General features: G+C 43.1%; 2 protein-coding genes across 2 annotated transcripts; one reads left to right on the top strand and one right to left on the bottom strand.

The window, feature by feature from the left end:
* Positions 1-1,797: 1,797 nt before the first annotated feature.
* Positions 1,798-4,411, bottom strand: cbr1l (carbonyl reductase 1-like). The gene is made up of 4 exons (XM_080550140.1): positions 4,075-4,411; positions 3,303-3,483; positions 2,885-3,008; positions 1,798-2,656 (listed from the first exon to the last, which is right to left on the bottom strand). Exons 1-4 carry the CDS (start codon positions 4,358-4,360, stop codon positions 2,417-2,419), a joined length of 831 nt encoding a protein of 276 aa, XP_080406266.1. The 5' UTR covers positions 4,361-4,411; the 3' UTR covers positions 1,798-2,416.
* A 7,048-nt stretch (positions 4,412-11,459) lies between these two features.
* sms (spermine synthase) lies at positions 11,460-19,295 on the top strand. The gene is made up of 11 exons (XM_080549659.1): positions 11,460-11,574; positions 12,866-12,986; positions 14,908-14,995; positions 15,267-15,331; positions 15,547-15,722; positions 16,225-16,373; positions 16,523-16,618; positions 17,065-17,179; positions 17,359-17,438; positions 17,615-17,730; positions 18,232-19,295. The coding sequence occupies exons 1-11, from the start codon at positions 11,529-11,531 to the stop codon at positions 18,260-18,262; spliced, it is 1,083 nt and encodes a 360-aa protein (XP_080405785.1). The 5' UTR covers positions 11,460-11,528; the 3' UTR covers positions 18,263-19,295.
* The last annotated feature ends 300 nt before the right edge of the window (positions 19,296-19,595 follow it).

The raw sequence follows: 19,595 nt of genomic DNA, 5'->3' as shown, positions 1-19,595 counted from the left end.
ACAATTGCAACTTCCTCTTCATTGTCAAATGTCATTTATCCCTTTTCAATTAAATTCATTTACATTACACCCATTGTGTAAAAATGGACTTAAATTAAAAAGCTCAATTACTATAAGGTTAAAGTAAAATAGAGGTAATAATACTCGTTGTAGATTATCAGCTTTTGTTTGATGGTATTTGTATTGGTTTCACCATTCAGAAATATTTTTTGTACATAGTCCCCCTGTTTCAGGGGGTTCAGTGTAGCTTGACACTACCTTTCATGCAATAACTGCCTGAAGTCTGCGACACCAGACGCTGGGTGTTTTCTTAGACGATGCTCTGCCAGGCCTTCTTCTACAGCCATCTTCAGTTTGTTTGAGGTATTATTTTTCTTTTTTTAAAGTTATTTTTTCTGAGTGGGGCAGTCCCACTCATATTTTTCTTTTTAATGACAGATATAGTAGAGATTGTGACAGGAAGGATGGGTGAGAGAGAGAGAAGGGATGACATGCAGGATATGCCCTGCGGTACATGGTCAGCGCCTAATCCACCACGCCACCGAAGCGCCCCTTGTTTGAGGTATTTTTGCCTAAAATATTATCAGGAAATGAAATGCATAAATTGCATTTAAATCTGAAGATTGACTTTTTGGGCCTGATAAACGCTCTAGTTGCTATAGCAGTATGTTTCTGCATAACGATGCGCCATCCAATGCATTTGGAGGCCTTTGCTTGTACTTGAGCAGACAAGTAGTTTATGTACACCTCAGAATACATTCTGCTGCTGCAGTCAGCAGTTACAATAAGACAACTTAGCCAGCGCTAGTGGCAGCTATACATTCTCTAACATTAACACCCCCCCCTCCACCATATTTCACAGATGACGTAGTATCATGTACATCTTGGGATCCAGTTCCTTTTTTCTCCAAACCTTCTTGCAATTACTCTGATTCATCATAATATTCATCTTATCTGTCCAGAAGACCTTTTTTCCAGACATCTGCAGGCTTTTTACCATAAACTGTAAGTGACCATCCTTTTTAAGGATAACTAGTGGTTTGTACTTTGCAGTGAAGCCTCTGTAGTGGTAGGCTGGTGATGTATTCTGCGGTGGCAGTCTGGAGAGAGTTCCTAATCAGTGGGACAGTCTGGAGAGAGTTCCTAATCAGTGGGACAGTCTGGAGAGAGGTCCTAATCAGTGGGACAGTCTGGAGAGAGTTCCTAATCAGTGGGACAGTCTGGAGAGAGTTCCTAATCAGTGGGACAGTCTGGAGAGAGTTCCTGATCAGTGGGACAGTTGTTTTGTTTTTTTTTCTTAATTTTGGTGAGCATTCTTGGGTCATCCTCTGTAAAAGTCTGCCTTGGCCTACCATCACGTTTACGATACCTGAGGCCACCAATTCTTTTTTTTCTTCTTTTTAATGTTTCAAACTGTTGATTTTGGCCTACGGTTTTGGCTACGTTTCAAAATGTTCAGCCTAATAAAAAGGCTTCCTTGACTTTCATTGACACCACTTTGGTCCTCATGCTAACAGACACCAATAGCAGACTGACTCTGAAGGCAAATGCAAAGCCTTGAATCAATGGTAGAAAGTGACGGCTCTCTTATACCTGCACAATGTAACGGAGAACACCTGACCTAACAGAAACACATGTAAAGCCATTACTTTTGGGCACCCTGTAATTACCCTGTGGGACGATGCATAAAAAGTGTTGTAAAAATGTTGAAATGTAGAGCCAAAAGAAGAAAAAATGCATTCTCCTCTGTCAAGGTTGCACGCATGTGAGAGCCTTCGTGCTTGTTGCCACCTGGGCCCAAGTTATTAGGATGTTTTCCTCTCTTTAATGTATTCCCTCTATCCATCCATGGAAATCACACTGCCACTTTCCTCAGTAGTACAAAACAAATATTTGTTTTGATAGAAAATGAAAAATGATTAGGTGAAAATCTGAACAGAACAATCATTTCATGGTTGCATGCTTTCAGCAATAATCTCTCATCACTACTTTTTATCCACTCTCCTCATATCTACAGGAATGTCAAGGGGGGGACTAGAAGTTGATTTGGAATTCAGCAAAGAGTTTGAGTGAATGAAACAACCTCATCTCATTTTCAGGTGTGAGCACATGGCACACAAACATGTTTATGTGACGATGATACAGCATTAAAAAAGTAATGATCTTTTCAATATGTAAAAGGCAAGTCTTTAACATAAGTCTCAATAACATTGACTGATTGACTGAAAAAGATATACCGGTAGTCACTGATTGGTCTTTGGTTCCCCCTAGAGGCTTGGTCCTAAAAACAAAGTCATGGTGAGACATACAGATTTTTACGTTGGTTTTTGTATGTGTTTAAACGGCACCAGTAATCACTCTCAGATATCCCACAAGCCTAGGCAACAGACGGAATTAATTGGCGGCTGCCTCCTCTCTACCACTCCTGAACAGTCTTGTCCCACACAATCTGTCCATGTGGCTCCTTGGCACCTTCAGGAAGAAGTGCCAGGTAGGCAGGAGTCTGTGCTCCTTCCTCAGGGCTCTTGGGGGCCTTGGAGCCTGCCATGTCCGTGCGGACCCAGCCAGGGCAGCAGGCATTGAGCAGGATTCCATCAGCTGCCCTCGTCTGAGTCAAGACACGAGCCTGAATCCTTGACAGCACGGTCACTCCGATCTGAATAAAAGGGATGAACAACGCTATAGGAATGCCGTTTTCTCATAAAAGTGTAACATTTCATTACTGTATCTAAACACTTGAATATGATTCTGTTCTTTCAAGAATATAACATTCTGTGCTTAAAATGGCATGCACTGCTGTAAGTTTGATCAATTAAATACTTTTTCCACATGGCTAAATTGAACATACACAGTTTTCTTTCTGATAGTGGTGCGTGAACAGTACCTTTGTTGTACCGTAGGCAGAGTTTGGCCAGCCCTCGGCCTGATGCTTTCCCTGCTGAGCTGCAACGACAAACTCCCCCATGAGTGAGCACAGCTCCTCCTCAGAGAGCTCGGGATCTTTGAACCTAAAGACAAAACAGGCAAAAAATACATTTGTGTAAGAGTTATTTTTATGATACAGATTATCTGTGATTATTATTATGGGACTAATTATTCTTAGTAAGAGTTTTATGAAATAATAAAGACTAAGAACTGTGAGCATGTGCTTAATGTATAATTGCATAATGTAGTGTTTACATTTGTCCACTCAAATGATTTTTGCTGTCCAAAATAATGTTCTTTATAAAAGTTTACTGTATGCTCATATAACAGCTTATTAAAGGTTGTTTGGGGTTTTGAATATAATATTACTGTCATACTTGGCCTGTAGTTGAGGGCTGCACTGATCAAGAGATCGCTTGCTAACGAAGCTGGACACATTGACCACTCTGGCGTTTGGTCTGAGGAGGGGTAAGAGAGCATGGGACACCCACAGAGTCCCCCAGAAGTTGGTCCGCATCGTCACCTCAGCCTGCTCCCCAAATGGTTCTGTTGCATCATCTAGGAAAGAGTTTAAATATTAGATTAATTATTGATCCCGACAAGAACAGAGAGCAAGGGGGAGGGAGGGAGCGAGAGAATTGCAGTTTGCAGTTTTAAGACAACGGTAATTTAAACTCATTTACTGCCCAGTGTGAATAAAGTCGCCCAAATAGGCTAGGTGCACGATCTCACTACTTCCTGAAAGGCAGCTGGTATGAACATATCTGGTCTCACTCTATTGGTTTAATTGATTAATCAGCTGTGCACTGTGTGTTCCAACGGTTTACCGCACAGCTGATTAATCAATTAAACCAATAGATGAGACAGGATGTTCATGCAAGGTGCCTTTCAGGAAGTAGTGAGATCGTGCACCTGACTTTAATAACCAAAAATGCATGAATTATGATTCTTCATTTTGTAGCCAATCACAGTACTGTTGCTAGGTAGATAAAAACACTTAGCACTCAAGGTGTCGAGTGCTCCAGAGTTCTTTGGCAGTGAATGAGTTACAAAACGGAATAATAAAACCGCGAAAACACTGGTTTGACTGAGTTCAAACGGAACAGTAAAGATGCAATGAGTGACGTAATGATGAATACCACACGGAACTTTTAAACGCCATTCCCGCGTTGTTAATGAGCACATCCAGTCCTCCATAAGTCTTCTGTAGAAAGTGACTTAATGTCTTTGAGCTGCCATCGTCACAGATGTCAAGGTGGTGGTAAGCGGCATCAAATCCCTCTGACTTCAGCATTGCCACCGCCTCTTTTCCAAGCTTCTCATTTCGAGCAGTGAGAATAATATCTCCGGCGAATTTTGCCTTGCAAAGCTCCCTCACAATTGCAAGCCCTATGCCTTTATTGGCACCGGTAACCACTGCTACTTTCTTTGACATTCTGATTCTCCCGTTTTGACTTTCGTGTAAAATGGCTACTGCTTCTACAGACTGCCGGCAAGCGAAGTGACTATCCTATCGCAGCGCCTTATTGGTTCATTTCACAATGTGCACAGTCATCCTCAGACGTCATTATAGAGTTGATCAGATAATGTGTGATAAAGCTTTACCTTTACCTTCGACTACAGTTCTATGTGTAGCGAGCCCCACCTTACTCCGCACAGTAACACAAGGACAAGAAATAAAAGAAGGTTTATTAAGAATGCATGAGCCCCATATTGCCTTTCCTCTGGGCTGGCAGGTAATGTTAGAGAGAAACTTCTGACTGGATGCGCAAGACTAGTTCACCACCGTATAGGTGCAACAACAGAATTCACAACACACAAAGTTCTCCAAACTGTTTGACACTTTAGGTCACAGGTGATGTCCACACAAAACACGCTAGTGATTAGATGCCAAGTAGGCTAGTGTACACACGCACACACTGCACACGTCAAGTCTATCACTAGCCATCCAGGGGGGTATTCCATCAACGTCGCAAAAGGACAATCGAGGCTTATTTAGATAAATCCCGCGAGATTTATATCTATACAAAAATCCAGCCTTATTTTGATAAGTCTCGCGAGACCTATCAAAATAAGCCAGGATCTCTTTAATAATCACAATAATCATAACATATTATACTTTAATATTTCGGACACATTCATGTTTTAATAATTCAACCAAATATTAAAACTTGCCAAAAAATCCAATTGAGATGCTGTGGCAGGACGGAAGCGGGCAGTTAATGCCAGACACCCCTCAAACCTCACTCAATTGGCTCACTTCTGTAAGGTGGAGTGGGCAAAAATATCTCAAAACTGATGTCAGAGACTGATGAATGGCTATACGAGACGTTTACTCCAAGTTCTCACTGCTAATGGAGGTGCCACAAGTTGTTGACTGAAGAGGTTCACTTATTTTTGCACCTTCTAATTTAGTTTTCCTACTACACGCATGATTCTCTCTAAACCAACATATAGAATTGGTAAATATAAACCTGTTATGTCAGATAAAAAAGACTGGTTCTGATTAAATAAAGATTTCATGGTAAAAACAAAAAAACATCTATAATTGCACAAGGGGTACACATACTTTCAAGGCGCACTGTATGTGCTATGGAACGTGGCTGCCTACCGCTCTACTTTATGGTCCTGTGGACTGTCACTAGTAGCCACAAGGTGGCACCGGCTACATACGACTATAACGCCCTGATAAGAGTTTTATACCAAAGAACACCCTATAATAGTGTGTCGCACTGTCGCCTGTGTGGCTTTGAGCTAGGCCGCAGTCATTCCTTTTTTATATCCATTTTCTTTTCTCAGAGAGGGATGGAATCGGTGCATATCTGTCAACCCTCCCGTTTTTCCCGGGATTCTTCCGTATTTTACCTTTATTTCCCGCTGTGCTCCCGTTTAAATATTTTCCCAGAAATCTCCCGTATTTTTAACCTATAATATAATATAATTTAACACTTAATTGTTGGACGTTGTCGCATGCGCACAATCGTTATATCCATGTCGGAGTTTACTTGTTTCCTCTCGTTTCTTGGGCTGCGTTCGTAATTTTGCTCTGAGAGCACCGGAACGCACACTAGGTGCAACGTCATAAAGGGACCACGTAATTTGATTGGACAAGAGGCATTCCATGAGTGTTGATCAGATTTCCAGAGCGTATTTACGAACGCAGCCTCGGTTATCTCCGTTTTGAAATTATCGCTGGTAGCATTGCGCCGCTCTTTTCCCATTGACATCATGGTGTCAAGTAATGTATAAATAAATGTGCTGAATTGATATGCCCTTTTGTGTTTTCATGTGTATATATATGCAGGGATGTTCAAAGTATTTTACTTTCAACCAGGTATCTGATTCTGATCACCTGTAGTCACTTACTTAATCATAGGAACTAGTTAACCCAATTATTGTTGCACTGAAGCAGGTGGTTGATTGACTGTGTCCCCTTGTCTAAATGTAAGGGGTATCCTATGGTTGTCTAGTGGTTACGTTAGGATTGACTGTGTGTCCCCTTGTCTAAATGTAAGAGGTATCCTATGGTTGTCTAGTGGTGATGTTAGGATTAACTATGTGTACCCTTGTCTAAATGTAAGGGGTATGGTTTGTGGACGGTGGGGGGGGGGGGATATCCCTTATTTTCCTTTATTTTGGGGGGGAAATCCCTTATTTAGGAGGTAGTCGTTGCTGAGTGAATAGACACACAGTGGTTGATGAATGACCTCATAGATCCTGACTGTTATTAATGCGTTCCTTTGATCAGAAGTGTACGGAATCCCCACTAACCAATCAGGGTTGTTCATCATGCGGTCACTCTTTGACTGGCAGGCGCGTCTCTTCATCATGTAAATGAGAATAATAAAACACTTCCTCAACCAATCAGGGCTTCGCTTCTTTTGTTGTGTTACGTTTTAAATGGGTAATGAAGAAGATAAAGATGATAAGATTAAAAGCAATCATTGCATTGGCAGTCCAGTTATTGTTGTCATTGTTTCTATGGTATTTAAAAAATATATATATATATATATATATATTAGTGTTGAAGCTCGTCCACTGTGCAAAGGTAATTATTGACAAGCAAAACAACAAAACAAGTAGAAGAGCTCATATAACTCCTATTTTAGATACTCTACACTGGCTTCCTGTTAAGTTCAGAATATATTTCAAGATCCTTCTGCTTGTTTATAAAGCTCTCACTGGCACAGCACACGAATATCAGAGAGACCTTGTGCTAGCATATCAGCCCAATAGAGCTCTCAGGTCTTCTGACGCTGGTTTTCTCTGTGTACCACCATGTACAAAAGAAGAGATTTGGTGAGGCTGCATTCTCATTTTATGCACCCAAATTGTGGAATGCACTGCCAGTTTACTTTAGGGATACAACCTCAGCAAATATGTTCAAGTCAAGACTAAAAACCCATCTTTTTAATATTGCCTTTAAATGACTAACTAATTAAATTATTATTATATAATGTTAGGAGCACTTTGAGCTGCAACGTTTGCAGGAAAAGCAATATACAAAGTAGTTATTATTATTATTATTATATGACTCAAGGAAGTTGAGAGAGGGAGGGCACGATAGCGCTACTGGTAAACACCTCACACACCTCACACACACACAAACACACACACACCACACACACACACACACACACACACACACACACACACACACACACACAGAGAGGGGGTCAACATCATCCCTCGAAAGCGAGGGAAACATTATCGAAAAAAACTACTCAAGGAAGTTGAGAGTTTCATCTGACTCAAGGAAGAGATTCAGAAATGTGTAAAATGTCTAGTATGCACAGCACAGGACTTCCTCATTCTGGGAGGGCACGGGAGCACTACTGGAAAACACCTCACACACCTCACACACACACACACACGCACACACACACACACACACACACACACACACACACAGAGAGGGGGTCAACATCATCCCTCGAAAGCGAGGGAAACATTATCGAAAAAAACTACTCAAGGAAGTTGAGAGTTTCGTCTGACTCAAGGAAGAGATTCAGAAATGTGTAAAATGTCTAGTATGCACAGCACAGGACTTCCTCATTCTGGGAGGGCACGGGAGCACTACTGGAAAACACCTCACACACCTCACACACACACGCACACACACACACACACACACACACACACACACACACACACACACACAAACACACAGTCAACATCAGGGTCAATGATTTGTCCCACACACAACTTGACCTCTGGCCTGTGTCTGACCCCCGTGTACACTCAGACACACACTCAGACACACGCTCAGACACACGCTCAGACACACACTCAGACACACACTCAGACACACACTCAGACACACATTCAGACACACACTCAGACACACACTCAGACACACATTCAGACACACACTCAGACACACATTCAGACACACATTCAGACACACACTCAGACATTTACATTTACATTTTTGGCATTTAGCAGACGCCTTATTCCAAAGCGACTTACAATCAATACATTTAAATGCTAAGCATGTGAATCATCAGTCCACCATTCGTTGCAGGAAGAGTAATCTAGCTCAGGCCCGGGGCCATTGATAGAAGGAAAAACCTTCTCCGATCACCTTCTTCTAAAACCTAGTTTTTATTTATTTTAAAATGTATACTGGAGAAACAGAGAAACAGTACAAGGGGGGCATTAGAAGTTCTTAGGGACACAGTAGAGGGGAAAGCGGGTGTCTTTAGGAGACGTAGTGCTGAGAGGCAGAAGATGTCTCAGGAGGAGCAGTTAAGGTGTAACCTGAGGAAATGGGTCTTCAGTCTACGAAAAGATGGGTAGTGACTCTGCTGTTCTGACAGCCGTGGGGAGCTCATTCCACCAGCGGGGAGCCAGTGTTGTGAAGAGAAGTGATCGGGCAGCACGACTGCTGTGCAGAGGTGGTGGGGCCAGTCGGCCAGCCGAGGTGGAGGAGCGGAGTGAGCAGGCTGGAGTTTGGGGGGTTACCATTTCCTTCAGGTAGGCAGGGGCTGTCCCTTTAGCTGCCTGATATGCAAGCACCAGAGTCTTGAATCTGATGCGTGCTGCTATCGGGAGCCAGTGCAGGGTGCGAAGGAGAGGGGTGACATGAGAGTATTTGGGGAGGTTGAATACCAGCTGGGCAGCAGCGTTCTGGATGAGCTGCAGAGGTCTAATGGCGGAGGCGGGGAGCCCAGCCAGGAGTACGTTGCAGTAATCCAGGCGGGAGATGACCAGTGCCTGGGTCAAGAGTTGCGCTGACTCTCTGGTAAGGAATGGTCGTATCCTTCTGATGTTGCAGAGGAAGAATCTGCAGGAGCGAGCCGTTGCTGCAATGTTCTCCGCACAGGATAGTCGGTTGTCCAGGATCACTCCAAGGTTCTTGGCTGTCAGGGAGGGGGTTACAGTAGAGTTCTCCACTGTGATAGAGAAGTCTTGGAGAGGGCAGGCTTTCCCGGAGATGAAGAGGAGCTCGGTCTTGTTAAGATTGAGCTTGAGATGGTGGTCAGCCATCCATGTTGAAATGTCAGTGAGACATGCAGAGATACGGGTTGCCACGTGTACATCAGACGGGGGGAAGGACAGGAAGAGTTGAGTGTCGTCTGCGTAGCTGTGGTAGGAGAGCCCATGTGAAGAGATTACCGAGCCAAGAGACTTGGTGTAGAGAGAGAAAAGTAGGGGCCATAGGACAGAACCCTGGGGTACCCCAGTGGAGAGGGTTCGTGGAGAAGACAGCGATTCTCTCCAGGTCACCTGGTAGGAGCGGCCCGCCAGGTAGGAAGAAAACCAGGAGTGTGCGGTGCCAGAGATGCCCAGACACACACTCAGACACACACTCAGCCCTGGAGCCTGGAGCCTGGACCCTGGAGCCTGGAGCCTGGAGCCTGGAGCCTGGCATATGACTCAAGGAAGTTGGGAGTTTCGTCTGACTCAAGGAAGAGATTCAGAAATGTGTAAAACGTCTAGTATGCACAGCACAGGACTTCCTCATTCTGGGAGGGCACGGAAGCGCTACTGGAAAACACCTCACACACCTCTCACACACACCTCACACGCACACACGCACACACACACACACACACACACACACACACACACACACACACACACACACATGCTTATAGGCTTTGGCTTGTAGATAGATAGATAGATAGATAGATAGATAGATAGATAGATAGATAGATCTATCTAGCCTTATCTTTCAGGACTAGGCTAATCTTTATTGCTCCCCTGGTGAATGATGATTTACTGCTTTTTGCATGGTCAAATATTATTTATATAGCGCCTTTCGTACATGAAATGCAACTCAAAGCGTTTTACAACAGTAGCAACAGATAACAACAATGATTCCGTTCAATTAAACTAACTGTAAGAAACATAGACTGAAAACACAAAACACCCCCCCGCACTGCACAACCTGGCCATAGTGTGTTTTATTGATCACTTGTTTTGCAACTCCAATGAAGCCTCACGTTGGGTAAAGCATGAAGTGAATTTGGGCCACATATTACAAAACAACGTCGGTGCATTACTACCACCGCATGGACTGAAGAGTGCAGCACTCAGACAGGGAGAATTCTAATACAGGGTGTATACAGGAATCTTGAGGTTAATTTCAATACCTTTCTAAGACTTTTTAAAGACCTTGTCAATATTTCTCCAGACCTCACCGCCACTTCGAGCTGTAACCATTTACATCAGTGACACCTTTAACTTAACAGTTTTAGTTTGCAATAGACTAGAGGCTAGACCACTATCATACAACAGAATTATTTCCGGTTCATCTTTGTTTTTTAATAAAACTAATAAATTCACGAACTTTTTTTACCCCCAAAAAAAGGACTCAAACTCTTTGGAGAGAGTCTAATTCAGAAAAAATACCAACACAATTCAAGACCTCATAAAATCATGATAATACTTTTTTAAATACTTATTAAGGGTCTTGATTTTCCTAAAATGTATATATCAACTTTTAATACTTTTCAAGACACCGCGGATACCCCTGTAATAGCCTAAACTTTTGGATTTGTGAATGTTACCACCATACCCCACGCTTGAATTGAATGTGCGGTTTTAAGTGCGCGCACGAGGTAGCTACGTCACCGTGTCCGGACCCTCCCCCTACGTGCCCTGGTCCACCTCCTCCCACTCTACTAAAAAGTCTTATCGCGATTTTATGAGGTCTTGAATTTTGTAGGTATTTTTCTGAATTAGACTCTGTCCAAAGAGTTTGAGTCCTAAACACTTTTAGTAAAAGTTCGTGAATTTATTCGTTTTATTAAAAAACAAAATTCGGAAATTCTGTTGTATGATAGTTGGTCTAGTCTATTGCAAACTAAAACTGTTAAGTTAAAGGTGTCACTTTTTTGATTTGTGAATGTTACTACCATACCCCACGCTTGAATTGAATGTGCGGGTTAAGTGCGCGCACGAGGTAGCTACGTCACCGTGTCCGGCCCCTCCCCCTACGTGCCCTGGTCCACCGTGCACCCTCCCACTCTCTACAGCAGCACACACACGAATCCTCCCAACTCCAGAGTTTCTCCTTCCTCTCTGTCTCCGCAGACAAAACTCCGTTTCCACCCCCGGCTGCCTATCCCAGGCATGGCTCACGGCTGTACCCAGTCATGGCAGTGCGACACTACACCCTCGACTTCACCCTCTCCGCGCCAGGTAAACGGGACACACACGGGGGGGGTGCACCATGCACCGTGCACGGGGGTGGAAGCAGCGCTCGTGCCCCTGGCTGCAAACAGCACAGCAACGGGCCGCATCGCGTTGTCAGTACGCACTGCTACTGTCTGTCAATGCACAGAATAACGGTCTGTGCATTGGTCCTAGACAGTTCATACATGCATGCTCCATTGAGGGAGCTCAATGCAGGATAATGGCGAGAATAATCACGTCCTATAGATTGTGGACAGCCAACTTGACAAGCAAAGAGAGTAGCTTATATGACCTTCCGTGCCGTGGCTAACGAGCTAGCCCCAAGTTAGCAAAGGGATCTGTGTGTGTGTGTGCGTCGCACAGAGCTAGCTCTGGGTAGCTAGGCAGCAAAATAAGTCTGGATTGACAGACAGTCAAGCTGCGACTATATGGACTATATGTCTATGATCATAAGTTAGATATTATAGCCAGGTCAGAGCCTCGGATTTTGAATTATATGAACCTAAATATGTTTGGGGTATGGTGGTTAATGCATGTGTAAGGAGGATGATGACACATTACAGCCAATTACATTCTAGCCAATTATAGCTCGTAAAGCCATTATGCAGAATGAGCTGGTTTAAAAATACTGAGTTTATTGTATTTATTTATTTTTTACATTTCTGCACTTCTGCATTTTCAGCCAACGGTCTGGTGCGTCTGTTATGATGCACAAGCAAGGAATGAAGGGACAGCCTGTAGTCAACTGCTAAATGCTTATGTTATGTGTAGATTATAGTGACTCTTTAAATACCTCCTAGTGTGAATGGTTGGCCCATTGACACCAAGACCCTGAACAGACCCTGTTCACATTTAGTCTTCAAATGTGGTTCTATGATAAGATCACGAGTTAATCAGATCTAGGCTATAATACACAGATTTGACATCATGAGTATGCATCTCTCTCATTTGCACGCTCTTGTCTTGCCTGAAATCGTCCTGGTAAACCCTGTTGAGTTGGGACAGAAGAGGCTCCTAATCCCCTCTCTGGCGATCAGATTCTAGGAGTTGTGTAACACCAAAATGTCTGAGCTTTGTAAATGTGGTGGTGGTGGTGGCCTACTATGGACACCCACTTCAATACAGACTGGCAGTAAATTAGGCTAGGACTGCCCTCTGGCAGGATGAGCCATTATCGGTGATTCCCTCTGGAGTAGGACATTTAGCCTAAACAACGCAAGGGGCAGCATTAGAGTGGGGGGTTGCTGTCATTATTACTATGTTCTCACCCTAGTCTCACCCCCTCTTTTCTATTTAGCTGACTGTCCTTCGACTGTGCGTGGGCTGCAATCCATATTTCAAGAGCAGGAAATGACAGAGACTGTCCATGACACTGAGGGACACGGATACCTTGCTACGTTCATTGGCAAGAATGGCAGGTAGGAACCCGAAACCATTGTTATTGTTGTTGTTCATTTCTCACAACGGTCAACACACGGGCCTGTTATGATTCAGTATGTTTTGGGTAACAAAACATGTTTATATACCAGTTTATCTTTTAATAATAATAAATACATTTTATTTGATTGGCGCCTTTCTGGACACCCAAGGTCTCCTTACAGTAGACTGACAATACATTAAAAGTGCAATAACAGTACAATTAAAATCAAAGATATAAACAATACATGCAACGTGTTCAAACATAATAACATTGGACAAAACAGCAGCAACAAGAAAATTTTTCTGGACAGCGTAAAAATACCGGGTATCAGACAACAAGACAGGGTAGGACACAGAAGGAGGCGAACAGTAACAGGACATACACAGCATAAGAACGGAATAGTTGAGGGGCAGGTCACAGTAAAGCAGAGTACGTACACACTAGACGATTTTAACCCCGATTTAGCTGTTGCCGACCAGTTTTTGCGGTCGGAGACAAAATTCTCCAGTCGTTGCAAACCCGGGGGCGCGCCGTCTCCGACGCTCGTTTAATGTGACAGGCTCAGAGACGCAATCGGAGGACCGCCGACCCCTTCAGAGGGGCCGTCGCAGGGCTCCAGATTTTTTCAGTGCTGATATCGCGACACTACAGCTTGGCGAATCGTCCTGACCAAGTGAAGAATCTTGTAGTCTGTGAGCCCCCGTCGTTGCCACATCCTGTAGTCTGCGCTGTGCTGTGCAGTCTGCGCGCCGCTGCGACGCGGACACCAGCACGACGGTCGTTTAGTGTGAGAGGCTCAGCGATGTTACAACTTGAAAAGTCGTCTAGTGTGTAGCCGCCTGAGAAGTGTCAGTTGTAGGCCAAGTTTCAAGTTTATTGTTACATCCCAACAAAGTAGCTGTAGTTATAGAAAAGAAAAGGCATATAAGGCAAGATGAATAAAGTGGGAATAGTTATAAGAGACAAGTGGGACAAATAAGACAAGAGAAATTGAGCAATACAATAATGGGTAGTAATAAGTATTGCACTCGATGGCAGTAGATAGTAGAGGTAGTGTTGAATAAAGTGACTGTGCTTAAGGGTAGGTAGGTAGTCTGTGTACATGGGGTGTAAGCCTCAGGGATACATAGTCACTTGCCCTCAGTAGGCTTGTTTATGAGCCTGATGGCCTGGGGGAAGGCCATGGTGAACAGGTATGGTTTGAGCAGTGAGAGAAAATTGTAGGGTTGTGTGCAAAGAATGTTTTGGATTCTTTTAAAGTATTGAAGGAATTTGGTATTTCGAATAGTACCCGAGCGCCCCCTGGAAAACACCAGGTGTGCTGTTGTCAGACACCCTTTTAGGAAGACCCATTGATTGGCCAGTTAAGTGTATCATCAGTTCAACAATAGCTTGTGATCAAATGAGCGGATGGCCCTTTTTAGTGGCTTTGTGTATCTGGGTCTAAGGGCTTTGGTGCTTCCTGTTTCATGTGTGGTGAGTGGTAAACACAGCTGGTAGGGCATTGTGTTGGACTAAGCCAACGTGAATATGGCCTCGGCATCACCACAGATACTTTGGGGTAAATGCTCCAAGTTCAGCTGCCACTCAGCCATCATGTCACACCCTTCTCTATGGGAGGCCACATCATGATAGCTGCCTTCTCCAGATGTGAAGACATAACATTTTATTTATATCAAATTGTGCTCTGATAGTTATAGATTCAATGTTACATTATGACTATATTTTATCTTCACAATTAAACTTGCGTCTGTGAGAGAGCACGTTGTAGTTTGGTTGTGTTGTCGTCTTGCTGTTGTATGTACTGTTAGCTTGTTTAGCATGGTAGAATACCAAGTCAGGTTCCTAGTGCACTGCACATGGCGAATAAAGTTGAATTTGAATTGAATTGAATTCCCCTGCCTTTTCTCACTTTGTAGGTTTGTTATTCTGCGTGTGCACGCCCATGGTCTGGTCACCCTGGATCTGCAGTGTTGTGAAGGGGATAACATTGCACAAGTAGACAATGTAGGTGATCAGAGAAACACAATCGTGTTTGCATCCGTACAAAACACAATCATTACAATTCTAAGAACAATCTGTAAACTACTTGTCTCTAAGGGGCTATCTAAGATACTTGTGTGTTGCACAGGGTGAGTGAGGTACTTACTCATGCTTTAGATGTGGCAACATGTGGTCCACATGCGTTAAGACTATTCCTTACTCGGAACAAATACCTTCTCAATTATTTATGTAGCCACATGACAAAGAATGAATCGACTCTTCTGTTCTCTCTCAGCTTCTGAATGCACTGGAAAAGAAGCTGAAAGGTCTTCTACATGGCAACATTAAAAGGATAAAGAGGTAAGGTTCTAGTGGTGGAGGTTCAAACCAGTGGAGGTTGGTGGAGGTAGCAATCGGAGGATGGGCTCAATTAGCACCATATGTTTTGTGAGGGGGGACAGGTACATAGGCTGTAGTGTGAATCATTGTTCTTGAGCTACCTGTCCAAGCCTACATGATGCCATCATGAATACTGCATACAATATATCTCCCCCTCCCCCCACCCTCTTCCTAAGGCTTCCAGCTTTAACACGAGGTGCAGCTGTTGATCGATACTGGCCCACAGCTGATGGCAGACTGGTGGAGTATGACATAGATCGTATTGTCTATGACGAGGACTCTTCGTTCCAGAACATAAAGATATTGCACTCACTGCAATTTGGCAATATCCTGATCCTCAATGGGGACGTTAGTAAGTACAGCACAACTTACTTATTATTTGGACTGAATGGATATTTAGGAAAATATTTAGGAAAAATTATAATTTTTATGCGGTGTCTTGAAAAGTATTAAAAGTTGATAAATCAATTTTGGGAAAATCAAGACCCTTAATAAGTATTAAGAAGTCTTATCACGATTTTATGAGGTCTTGAATTTTGTAGGTATTTTTCTGAATTAGACTCTGTCCAAAGAGTTTGAGTCCTAAAATCTTTTAGTAAAAGTTTGTGAATTTATTAGTTTTATTAAAAAAACAAAATTCGGAAATTCTGTTTGTATGATAGTGGTCTAGTCTATTGCAAACTAAAACTGTTACGGTAAGTTAAAGGTGTCACTGATGTAAACGGTTACAGCTCGAAGTGGCGGTGAGGTCTGGAAAAATATTGACAAGGTCTTTAAAAAGTCTTAGAAAGGTATTGAAATTAACCTCAAGATTCCTGTATATACCCTGAATGTGTAATGTGATTATATGGTAGACCTGGCGGACAGCGACCTTCCCTATACCCACGCCATCATGGGTGGGGGGCGAGAGAATTACTCCGGAAAAGAGGTGCTGATCTTAGGAGGGGGTGACGGAGGGATCCTCGCTGAAGCTGTCAAACTCAAGCCAAAGATGATCACTATGGTGGAGATATCCTTTCAAGCATCAGGCTTCTCTCTCTCCAAATGATTGTTTTCACCCCAGGCTGGCTTGGCTGGTCTGGGGCTACTTTGTTGTTTTGTAATCCACTTGGTTTGTACTCTGTCCTGTCTTAATTTGTAGCCTTGACGAATGTTTACATTGACCAAATGGTGATTGATGGATGTAGGACGCACATGAGGAAGACTTGTGGTAGTGTCCTGGACAACTTGAAGGGAGACTGTTACCAGGTAAGGGTGAGGAGGAGAGAGAATGATTTGCATATGTTGTTCCAGCATCAACGGGAGAATCTTCCATTAAGTTTCTTCAAAAGCTGGGATGGGTTGTCCCTCTGATGTTGTAAATGTTAAGGCCAATGCACACGGTGTGCGATTTTGTCGCACGACAACATTCGATTCTCAATTCACACCACCGGAGTGCATTGGTGTGAATTGAGAATCAAATGTTGTCGTCCTAGCGACAATATCGCATCGCACGCCGTGTGCATTGTCTCATTCAAAACAATGGAATCGAATTGGCCTTCAGATTTCTAAAACTTACAACAACGTGATAGAATGTGACAAAGTATTTGTTTCTAGGTCTTAATTTTCCCACCACTACTCCACTGTCTTGTACTGTATTTTTGCTGTGATATTACTGCATGGGTTTACCATGCAATATCTGCTTCTCACTCAAGGTGTTGGTGGAAGACTGCGTTCCTGTACTTAAAAAGTATGTTGAGGAAGGGAAGACGTTTGATTATGTCATCAATGACCTCACAGCGGTCCCTATCTCCACCGGACCAGAGGAGGGTAAGTGACATGTCAAAATGCGAAGACTTTGTGAAAAGGATTTGGACAATGTTAAGAATGCATTCACCTCGCTTTAACAGGGTACGGCCCATTACCGTGGACTGGGGAAGCCATGCTGTTGTTGTTTGTCAGGTGCCATTTTTGTCTGAAACTGTACTAACTGTACTTGTCTGTCTCAGACTCGACATGGGAGTTTCTACGTCTCATCTTGGATCTCTCAATCAAAGTACTGCGTCCCAGTGGGAAGTACTTCACACAGGTGTGTGTTACTGAGGGTTTCATTGCAGTGCTTTATACTGGTGATACCAGTGATATTTCACTGTGTCTGTCAACATGTCCGTTCTCAATATCTTTGTTGTGAGTTTGAGATGATTTCTCCCTCGTGTGACCTGGAATGTTCTACAGTTAGTAAGCCCTGTCTTTTTTGCCCTCCAGGGCAACTGTGCAAACCTGACTGAGGCCCTTAGTCTATATGAAGAGCAGCTGGGAAGACTCTCGTGTCCTGTGGACTTCTCCAAGGAGGTGGTGTGTGTGCCCTCTTACATGGAGCTGTATCCTTCCAAACAAGGGTCCTACACCTCACACAAACAAAATAGGTTTTACATGTATCGTTAATATTTCTCAAGAAAGTCTCCAGTTGTGTTTATATTCTGCTTTTTACGATGTATGGACTTTCATAGTCAATAAACATCAACAACAACATTGAGATTACATACAAGAACACAGACTAGGTTCATATACCTAATATACCTCAAGTATGATAGTCCAGTGTATATGTTACGGTACATGTGGGAAAACTAGGGTTAGGGTTAGGGTTAGGGGTAGGGGTAGGGGTAGGGGTAGGGGTAGGGTTAGGGATAGGGTTAGGGTTAGGGTTAGGATTAGGGTTAGGGTTAGACATGCCAGCATGTACCAAGTCGACGTAGCACCTAACCCTAACCCTAGTTTTCCCCACATGTACCGTATTCCCACATGTACCGTAACATATACAATGCATATTCATTCATAAATGTGGTCAGTTGTCGTTGACACTCCTTAACGAGCTGCTCCAGGTGGGTTTTCTACACCGTTTGGAAAAAGTAAAGGCACCCCTCTCTCCCCTCTGAGCCCCGCCTGCCGGAATGTGAACCCCCCCCCCCCCCCCCCATCCGCTGTAGCACTGAGGGGAGAGATGACACTGTTTTATGATCCTTCCTTCCATGTCCAACTCTCTCTTTAGCCCTTTTTTAGATGTTTTATCATTTTATGTCTAAACTTACAAGAGATTGTATTTTTGATTGTTTGGTATTTTGCGCTGTTATTTTGCAGGGGGTATTTTGGGGGGGGGCTGTTGTCTTTGCATGTGCCCTCCAGGGAGAGATGTGCAGCAGCGTGGGGTCGCTGCCACTGGATACACTGACATGTAGATGATGACGCAATTTGACACTTCATGCTCTTCAATGGCACCTGCTCCTTCGGGTGTTATATTTTAGGTTTTACAAGCTATAAATGCAGCAAGCAACATCCTTTGCATTCCAATTGTGACAGAATATGTGCTCACTATAGTTTAAACTTGTGTGTGCGTGTGTGTGTGTGTGTGTGTGTGTGTGTGTGTGCGTGCGTGCGTGGGTGAGTATGTGAGTATAGTGAGTTATTCTCTGTTTTGTTACTGTGGCTTGAGTGTGATTTGATTATTGGTGCTTTTCCAGGAAGTTGAAAGGCAGTGTGACCCTCCCTGCCCATTGAGGCTGAATTGTCCAAGTGTTTTTTTTAAAAGGGAAAAGGGTCCTCCTCTGAGGCGGTTTCTTGCTTGTATGGCTTTAATGTGACGTTTTATTTTATTTTATTTTTTAGCTCCTTTAGTTCCTCTCGCTGGGTCTTATTTTTACATATTCAGACAATTTTTGAATTTTCGATAACTTTGTTTTTTGCTGCATGTGTTGGAAATGGAAGGTTTTATTGAATGTAGCTTACATATACAGTACACATTCATGCCTTTGATCAATATTGTGGTGCTTTGTTAAATTTATTTATTTGATATTATTTCACCAAATGTTGTTTTATCCCACTTGAAGAAGAAAAAAACAAAACACAAAAACCTTTTGTTAAGCAGTGTCTACCTGCTATTAAAATTGAATTGGAGAATAAAATGTCTGGGATTCCTGTTACTATATGGAAAATATTATGAATTCACAGCAATCTCAGTGATTAAGGGGTTCCAAGATAGCTTTGACTTGACTGACAAACAATGTGTAATTACTGCTTACTGTGTACAGTAACTAATAAATAAGCCAGTCAAATGACCAGTGTAAACGTAACTTCTGAAGAGCAAACTCATTGGTAGATGAGAATGTGAATACAGTTATGCTTGAAGCACAAAGGGACATCAGGAGTGTACTATATGTGCATGGAGTGAACAATTACTTCCTTAAAATGG

The sequence above is a fragment of the Nansenia antarctica genome (assembly GCF_963989245.1).
Source record: "Nansenia antarctica genome assembly, chromosome: 20".
NCBI lineage: Eukaryota > Metazoa > Chordata > Actinopteri > Argentiniformes > Microstomatidae > Nansenia > Nansenia antarctica.
Note: the sequence above shows the minus strand (reverse complement) of the source record. Positions and strands in the feature narration are given on the sequence as shown.